Genomic DNA, 9,526 nt, shown 5'->3' on the forward strand with positions numbered 1-9,526 from the left:
GTGATGCGCATTAAAATCACCCAATATGCAGAAAGGAGAAGGTAGTTGTTGTTGTTGTTGTTGTTGTTGTTAAATTTGTTGGTGCATCAGCAACTTAGGCTATAATGCACTGGTTACTGTCTAATATCTTCTTAGTTTGTCTTACACATGATATGGTTCATATATTGTGATATTTATTTATCAATTTTAGAAAGAGAAAAATGTCATTCATGTCCTCACGATCTCCTAGAACATTCTGTAATGATAACCGGCTGGAGTTATGAAAATGAGAGAAGAAAGCAGATTTCCGTTCTTGCAGATATAGTGGGCATTCCAGGATGATATGTTTTACTGTTAGTGAACATAAGCAGTTGCTGCATTGTGGAGGATCATCGTTTGTTAGTAGGTAGCTATGTGTGAGGAATGTATGACCAATGCGTAATCTGGCTAGGATGGTTTCTTCTTTTCTGTTTCGTCTCAGACTGGATTGCCATTGCTTGGGTTCTCTCTTGATTTCAAGAAGTTTATTATTTGCTTGACCTTGCCACATGCGTGTCCACTGTTGTTTATACATCTGTTTGATAATGGATTTATGGTCAATATAAGGAGTCCTGAAATTAGATGGTATCACATTTGTAGCACATTTAGCAGCTAGATCTGCCTGCTCGTTTCCTAGTATTCCAGCGTGTCCAGGGATCCAACAAAATATTACTAGCTGTCCATGTCCGTGAAGTTCTAGTAGCTGTGCCCAAATTTTTTGTACCAGCGGATGACTAGGGAAGAATTGACGCTGTAGAGAATTAACAGCACTCAATGAGTCCGTATATATGATGGATTTGGTACACGACTCTTCTTTGATATTCTCTAGAGCTAGAACAATGCCGTATAGTTCTGAGGTATAAGTACTGCATTCAGACGGAAGCTGTCTGGAGATGGTGATATTTGGTAATACTACAGCGGTACCAACTTTACTACCAATTTTGGATCCATCTGTATATATTTGAATGAAAGTGCTAAACTCAGAGGAGTGGGTCTTATGAATTTGTCTAATGTTGGAATCTGGAAGGTTATTCTTTCCCCATTGCTGAAAGTGTCTATCAATATGTATCGGGGGCATTTGCCATGGCTGGGTTTCCATGCTAGTGTCCTGAAGAATGTTAGTAAAATTCAGGCCCCAGCTTGTGATAAGAGCTTGAAGCCTAATGCCAGATGGTTTATTGAGCCGTGGTTTACTTTCATAAAGTTTACTCCATTTGGGTATAAAGAGATATTGCCATATGGGATGATGTGGAAGACTGCTGATTTTGGCTGCGTAATTTAGTAACAGAACTTGTCGTCGAAGATGTAGCGGTGGCTCATAGGCTTCGGTATATAGACTTAAGATTGGTGAAGTACGAAAAGCCCCCAGTGCAATTCGTAGGGCACTATGATGTACAGGATCGAGCCATTTAAGTGCACTCGGTCTGGCCGAGTCATATGCAGGAGACCCGTAGTCTAACCTGGATCTAATCAGCGATCGATATAGCTGTAGCAACATGTAGCGATCTGCGCCCCATGACATGGAGGAAACTACTCTCAGAAGATTTAGTTTTCTAAGACAACTTGTACGGATATGTTTTATATGCTCCAGGAAGTTTAATTTTTTATCATAAATTACACCAAGGAATCTAATACTAGGCTGGAAAGTAATACGATGAGAATCTAACTGTAGGTCTGGATCAGGATGTAAAGAACGTTTGCGACAGAAGTGTACTGCTGTTGTTTTTGGTTTAGAAAGTCGATATCCGTTGTTTTTGGCCCAAGAGACTATTTTGTTAATAGTACCTTGTAGTTGTCTTTCAATTAGTCGCATATTTTGAGAGTGACATGAGATGGCAAGATCGTCAGCATATAGGTATGCATCAACTGTATTAGGTATACACTTGGTTATGGCATCAATCCTAATGGCAAAGAGTGTAGCGCTCAACACTGAACCTTGGGGAACTCCCTCTTCTTGTACATATGCTCGAGACAATGATGAATGGAATCGGACTTGAAATGATCTATTGCCTAGAAAGTTTTTAATGAATATCGGCAGATGACCCCGAAGTCCACATTTATGTAAGTCCTGAAGAATCCCATATCGCCAAGTTGTATCGAAGGCTTTCTCTATGTCAACGCATATCATGACTAGGTGCTCGTTTCTGAGGAAAGCGTTCCGGATATTTGTTTCTGCTTTGATAATGAGATCAAGTGTAGATCTTCTTCTCCGGAAGCCATGTTGGTTTGGACTTAGAATGTTTTCCGTTTCTAGAAACCACGTCAATCTAGCATTAACTATTTTTTCTAATGTTTTTCCCAGACAACTGGTTAGAGAAATAGGGCGGTAGTTTCTGGGATCTGTGTGGTCTTTTCCTGGTTTCGGGAAAGCTAGCACATAAGAATGGCACCAGCTAGCAGGGTAATACTCCTCTAGAAAAATTCTGTTATACAGTTGTAATAGGGCAGTTAATGAATCCTCACTTAAATGAAAGATCATGGTGTAAAAAATTCCATCGGGGCCTGGAGCACTATTCTTTAATTGGGAAAGTGCACTGCGCAATTCAATCATGGTCAGAGGTAGGTTATACGAATATGGGACGGCAGTATTAAATTTTAGTTTGTATTTTTCTGTCCGGGATTTTAACAATTGAAATGCTGGTTCATATGTGGCAACAGCTGAAAGTGTTTCAAATGAATTACCTAAGATATTGGCAATCTCCAGAGGTTCAGAAATTTCCTTCCCTCTTACGAGTAGAATAGGAGAAATTGTTTGTGTGTATTTGCCATTAATTCGTTTGATCTTTTTCCATATTTTAGAAGTATCTGTGGATCTGTTTATGGTGGAAGCGAAACGTGCCCATGCTTCTTTTTTACTCTCTCGTCTTATATGACGAGCTTTAGCTCTGGCTCTCTTAAACTGTAGGAGGTTGGCTGTAGTTGGATATTTTCGAAACAGATTCCAGTACTTATTTCTTTCTTTTTTAGCATTGTTACATGCTTCATTCCACCACATTTTTGGATGAAGCCTGATTTTGGATGAAGATTTTGGAATAGCAGCCTCCGATGCTTTCATTATTTTTCGTGTAGTATACCTGACTGCAGAATCAATTGTGAGGGTTGTTATGACGGCAGTATCTATTCGAGCTATTTCCTGGTATTTAGTCCAGTTAGCCTTTTCAAATTTCCAGCTTGTCCTAATTTCTCTCTGGGGAGGAGAACTTGAGCTAAAAGTACAGATGATAGGAAAGTGATCGCTACCACAAGGGTTGTCAGTAACAGTCCAGTCTATGATAGGAAATATTGTTGGGGAGCATATTGAAAGATCAATAGCTGAACTTGAACCAGATGGAGAGTGTATGTATGTGTGATCACCAGTGTTTAGAATAGTTAGATTATGTTTATCTAAAAATTTTTCTATTATCTGTCCTCTAGAGTCAAGATGTTGGGAACCCCATAGGGGGTGATGGCCATTCCAGTCACCCATAATACAAAAGGGAACAGGTATTTGCTTAACTATATCATCTAAATCATCAAGGCTGTATGAATGGTTTGGCGATAGATACAACGAAACTAATGTTACTGTTATACCAATGGTGACACGAACTGCAACTGCCTCTAAAGATGTTTGCATGGGGATAGGTCTACAGGGAACTACAGAGTTCACTATGACTGCTACTCCTCCATGAGCTGAGTTAGAGGAACTTCTATCTTTTCTATATATAGTATAATGTTTAATTGTCATAGACACTGTATTTGTGAGATTGGTTTCTTGAAGGCACACTGCAACAGGCTTATATTTACTTAATAGATCGTAAAAGTCATCTACGTTACCACGGAGCCCACGGCAATTCCACTGAATAACTGTACTCATTGTTTGGTTTTAACTGGTGTCTGCTAACATCCGTGAAGTAGTCTGCTTACGCCTGTCTAGTTTCCCCTTTTCCTTCTTTGAGAATACTGGTCTGCCTGTGTCGATGTCATCTTCTGGATGAATTTCAAGAATTGTATCGTCATCGCCTGCTTTTTCATCGATGTCCATGGTATCAGATCTGAGTTTGTATTTATCACTTCTTTCAGAGCTCTTGATTTGTTCTTTCTGTTGCTGTTTTGGATTCTTATCTGGAGGAACTGTTACTGGTGTATTTACTTCTTTTGTTACATATCTGGAGGGAGAGTGTTCCTTTGATGAAGAAAGTACTGATTTAGCCCAACCAGATATAGAAATATTTGGAGGGACTGAGCAGTCAGTTTGAGTTGATATTGAGCGTAGTCGTTGAGTAATTGATGCATACGTAGATGATTTGACAGGAGTTGTAAATTGTTTTTTTGCCTCTTGATATGACACCTTATGCTCTATTTTATATTTCTGAATATTCTTCTCTCGTTTCCATTGATCGCAGTCCTTAGAGAAGGCAGAATGATTTCCATGGCAATTAGGACAGTTTTGAGTTTCCTTGTTACAATCGGTATGTGTGTGTTCTTTAGAACCGCAAGCAGCACAAGTGACTACACCTCTGCATACCGTTTGTGAATGACCAAATTTTTGGCACTTGAAGCACCGTACCGGATTGGGAATGTATGGTCTAACATGACATCTGAGGTATCCAGCCTTTATAGTTGTGGGGAGAATTGGTGTTTTAAAAGTCAGTATAACTGTCCGAGTAGGGACAAGCTCTCCATCTCTTTTGATCAAAATTCTTTTGGCGTGGATTACATTTTGGTTGTTTAATTCCTGGACAAGTTCATCTTCCGATACATTTAGGAGATCCCATTCTGATATTACCCCTTTAGAGGAGTTCAAGGTGGCATGTGGGGTAACCTTTGTGGGAATTCCACCAAAGGTAGAAATTTTCAGGAGTCTCTCTGCATGTCTATGTTCGTTCATCTCCACTAATAAATCTCCAGATCTTAATCGACGAACCATTTTTGGAGGGCCAGCCACATTTTCGAGACATTTCTGAATCAAAAATGGAGATAACTTACTCAGTGGTTGGTCTGTGGAGGAATGCAATATTAAAAAGAGAGGAGCAGAATAATCTGTCCCTTCTTTTTTTTGTCTCTTGGCATGGGATGGGTTTAAGTCATGATCTAGGTCATGCCTATCTACATCTGGATCAGTAGATCCATGGCTAGACTGTTTTGTGTTTTCCATTACTGCTCCTTTTAGCCCTGGGAGAGTGGTTTTCTTCTCCCAGACTTCCAGCCCCGCCACGTGGAGGCAGGAGCGGTGCCACCAGTGACCAAGCGATAAAGAGATTAGTTGTTAGTGTGTTAATAAGTTATTCCTATATACAAAAAGAAAGGTGTCTTGCCTTTCTGTCAAGTGCGCTAACTTCTTTACTTCAGAAGCGCAAAATTAAATAAGCTCAGAAAAATAACACTATTCTATAATCAACCGCTCTTTTAAGTAAATCGCTTTCAAAATCGCTTAGGAATCGCTATAGTCACTCGCTTGGCACTCGGGGCCAGAAGGTAGTTGTAAGATAAGATCATCTAGTTCAGTTATCGGGCAGTTCTGATTTGGTGAGATATATATAGATACGAGAGTAAGCGTTGTGCCAAGAGCGAGGCGTACTGCAACTACTTCTAAAGTGCTTTGGACAGGAATACGTCTGGATGGGATTTTACTGTCAATCAATATAGCTACACCACCATGTGATCCATGGGCAGAGATCCTGTCTTGCCTGAACAAGGTATAGTTTTTAACTGAAAGTGTCACTTGTGGAGAGAGATTCGTTTCTTGTAGACAGATGCCTACTGGATGATGCTGATTTATCAAGTCGTGAATGTCATCTATGTTGTTACGGAGGCCTCTACAATTCCATTGAATCAACTGTTCCATTATTTAGCTTTTGAGGTAGAAATTATTTCTGACTGTTTTTTAGAACCAATCTGTTTATGGCGTTCCAGTTTTATTTTATCTTTTCTCGGGAAAGTGGGTCGTGCAGTATCCATGTCTTCCTCAGCATGTATTTCTAAGACTGTTTCATCATTGTTGGTGGTGTTATCGGTTTCCATATCTGCGGTTAAAGTATTTTGCTGTTTAAGATTTCTTAGACTTTCAGTATCTGAACGTAATGGAGCAATAGTTGGTGGTACGGTTACTGGGGTATTATTTGCTTGTTCTTTTACTTTTTCTTTAGGGGACTCGTGCGGATTCGCTAGAACAGTCCGAGCCCAGCCGGAAATGGATGTAGCTGGTGGTATGGACACTTCAGTTTGTGTTCCTTCTGATTTGTATTTTTGTGTTGCAGCTGCATATGTGAGTTTCGGTACTGTGAGCAAAACTTGTTTCCTTGCTTCTTGATAAGTCACTTTGTTTTCTATTTTGTATTTCTGTATCTTCTTTCCTGTTTTCCAGGTTTCACAAACTTTTGAGTAAGCTGGATGGCTACCGTTGCAGTTTGGACATACTGGTGTTTGTGCTGGGCAGTCTGTCTGAGTGTGTTCCTTGGATCCACAGTTGGGGCACACTGAAACCCCTCTACACACTGTTTGAGCATGGCCAAATTTTTGGCACTTGAAGCACCTGAGCGGATTAGGGATATAAGGTCGGATATGGCAGTTCAGATATCCAGCCTTAACTGTAGCTGGAAGGATTGGTGTTGAAAACGTCAGTATAACACTGCGTGTCGGAACCAGTTCGCCATCTTTCTTGATTTTAATTCGCTTTGCCTGTATAACTTTTTGATCTTGTAGCTCTTGGACTAATTCCTCTTCAGTAACATTTAATAAGTCCCACTCAGAGAGCACTCCTTTGGATGAATTTAGGGTGGCATGTGGGGTTACTGTGACAGGAATATTAGCAAATTTTGAAATTCTCAGTAGGGCTTCAGAGTGCCTACTATTCATGGTCTCTATAAGTAGATCTCCGGAGCGGAGTCTTTTCACCATTTTAGGTGGTCCGGCAGCATTCTCGAGACATTTCTCGATAAGAAATGGAGAAAGTGCACCTATTGGTTGACTTGTTTGGGAATGTATTATAAGAAACAGAGGCGATTCCTTTTTGGAAACTTCTGTTCTTTGTCTCTTAGGATGGGAGGTGTCAAAATCAGTTTGGTCTGTCCTTGGACAGGTTGAGGCACGAGGCTCAACAGATGGATAACTATCTTTGAGATCCATGTCAGCTCCTTTTAGCAGAGAGACTTTTCTGCCAAGGTTACCGGCCCCGCCACGGGGAGGCAGGAGCAGTGCCGCTAGAGTGACCAAGCGGTGTAAGTTAGTTTGTTAGTTTAAGGAAAGAAAAAAGAAAGGTGGTTTTCCTTTCTGTAACTTACTTACAATTCGTAAGAGTAAGTTAACAATAAATAGTTTTAAACGTAAGAGAAACTTTCCAAATTAACAAGAACTGTCGCAGTAAGAAAACGCTTTGTAAATAGCTCAGAGAATCGCTCGATCACAATAACGCTTGGCACCCGGGGCCTATAATAAGGATAAAAAGGCGCATTTCCTTTCTCAGTTCTCATTTGAAATCTTTTAAGTACAGAACCACTTTTAGTGAACTGAGAAGAGAAAAAAGCACTAGCATTTTTAGAAATAAACAGAACGATGTCATTTTGAGAGAGCACTCTCAAAATGATCTGTTTTGGGCACTCGGGGCCAAAAAATAATGCAGAGTTTCCTCATTTCATAAAGCTATTTTAATTACTTCATTTTACAGCACAGGAATTTCAACAACAGACATTTTCAATACTTACTTAAAGAATCCTCAATCACATAAGGGATTATACCGTTTGGCCATTTCATATCATCCTCTGGTATTGCATTACGATCCTAAAATGGTAAATTTCCTATTTGTTTATTCAACATAATAATGCTTGTTATTTTCTTTGCATTCCAGGCAACCTGACTTCTGAAACCAATATCTTCGAAAATGTCCAGTTTTGATTTAATGGTTTTTACTGTTAGTCTATTTTCATCTCCGCTTTTCTCTCAGAGTCCCGGTATTTCGTCAAAACAGACAAACCGACAAGAGAACACACAATTTATGGAAACATTACCGGGGTAGATGAAGTGGTTCTCCGCTAACTCCAATGTGAAATTTTTTTTTTCATGCATTAATCTTCAGAAGTCAGCTTACACGGTGTACATAATATTTTTAGAATGGAAAAGTTTTCGTATAAATCACAGTTAATTATTAAAAACGCCATTACCATCATATTACCCTAACGTCTGTACTGCAATTTTGGTTTGGATCGCAGTTGAGCACAATCCAAAGCCGCAATATTTTGTCGTGTGGGTGGAGAATGTAAACATACACATCTCATAAATCCTTTTCGAATTTCCATTCAATTGAATTAGGCCTAAAAATTTAATGCAATGCAGTGATAGCATATATAGCTCTAATATCTTTAAAAGGAGAAATAACCATACAGGGTGTTTCATTTAACTCCACCGGTGTTTGTCTGTGTTACTTTTAGATCTAGGAAGTTTGTCGTGTTTGGGCAGAAATTTTTGAATTTGATATTAAAATTGGACAAAGTATTGCGGTTTATATCTTGTGATTTTAAAGAGATTTCTTTTTTACCTGAATTTTTCTCAGTGGGAAAAATTCCTTACGTCATCGACAGGGCTCAACTCAGGTCTTTGCCACAGGGTGTGGAAAGAAAGGCGGTTCTACAAACTGTGCTACCAACGACAGCCGTAACAGAAGTACACCCATTACGTTTTTGCCCTCGTGGGTAGCACAGTTGGTAGGATCGCCATCATTCCCACAACGGGTGGAATAGACCTGAGTACGAGTCCCGTCGATGATGGAAGGAATTTTTATGGGCCTTTTTCACAACGTGACCTAGTTAGTTGGTCTCAGGCGAGGGTAACATGGTTTTTTCTCCCGGACACTCGACCTCAGAACCAAGCAATTTACGAACAGCAATATGGTCTCAGTCGCTGATGCCCCAAAAAACCGTACAACAACCACCATGACATTTATCGACTAAACCGAAGACGGGAAGTTTATTGCATTGACAAAAATAAGTTTTTTACGATGTCTGAATTTTTAATCCAGGAATTTTAAAATTTAAACGCAAAATAAACATTTTTTTATAAGAACATGTTTCATTGTTTTTCAGGTTCGGAATCGATTCTGAAAGCACAGCCCGCATATTACGAAACATTTGGTACAGTAAAACAGTAATACAAGTATTAAACTAAACAAAATTTAACAGGATTCCCTTTGAGAAATTAAAGGTTTCGCTGATCACACGTTGCAAAGCAAGATACCGTTAATACATCTGAAAACTCTTATCTTAGACTCTCTCTCTCTCTCTAATTATAAATCTAACATAAAGAAATATACCTCAAGGCTGTGAAGACCAACAATATCTCCTTCAAACAAATCAGGATTTTGCATAGGAAGGTCTCCAATGTTCACTAAAAAAGAGAGTAAAATCAAATAATTGCTTCGTGAACCACCTGCAGATTTCAAATTAGTTCAAAGGCAAAGATTGCAATGCATAAAAATTTACCAAATGGTTGGCAGTTTGTTATTGCCACCAGAAATAGTACGAAACCGACACGATACATG

At 39.4% G+C, this 9,526-nt stretch overlaps 1 protein-coding gene across 1 annotated transcript in view; it reads right to left on the reverse strand.

Annotated features, from left to right (window-relative positions):
* The window catches only part of LOC150081096 (astacin-like metalloprotease toxin 5), a 103,191-nt gene extending 93,666 nt beyond the window's left edge, over nucleotides 1-9,525 (reverse strand). The window contains exons 1-3 of the mRNA XM_090380919.1: nucleotides 9,468-9,525; nucleotides 9,299-9,372; nucleotides 7,698-7,773 (exon numbers count right to left, since the gene is read on the reverse strand). Coding sequence (XP_090237045.1) covers nucleotides 7,698-7,773; nucleotides 9,299-9,372; nucleotides 9,468-9,525 — 208 coding nt within the window. The remainder of the gene's footprint in view (nucleotides 1-7,697; nucleotides 7,774-9,298; nucleotides 9,373-9,467) is intronic.
* Nucleotide 9,526: the final 1 nt, after the last annotated feature.

This window comes from Mastigoproctus giganteus, chromosome 9 (genome assembly GCF_048544385.1).
Source record: "Mastigoproctus giganteus isolate SK-2022 chromosome 9, ASM4854438v1, whole genome shotgun sequence".
Lineage (NCBI taxonomy): Eukaryota > Metazoa > Arthropoda > Arachnida > Uropygi > Thelyphonidae > Mastigoproctus > Mastigoproctus giganteus.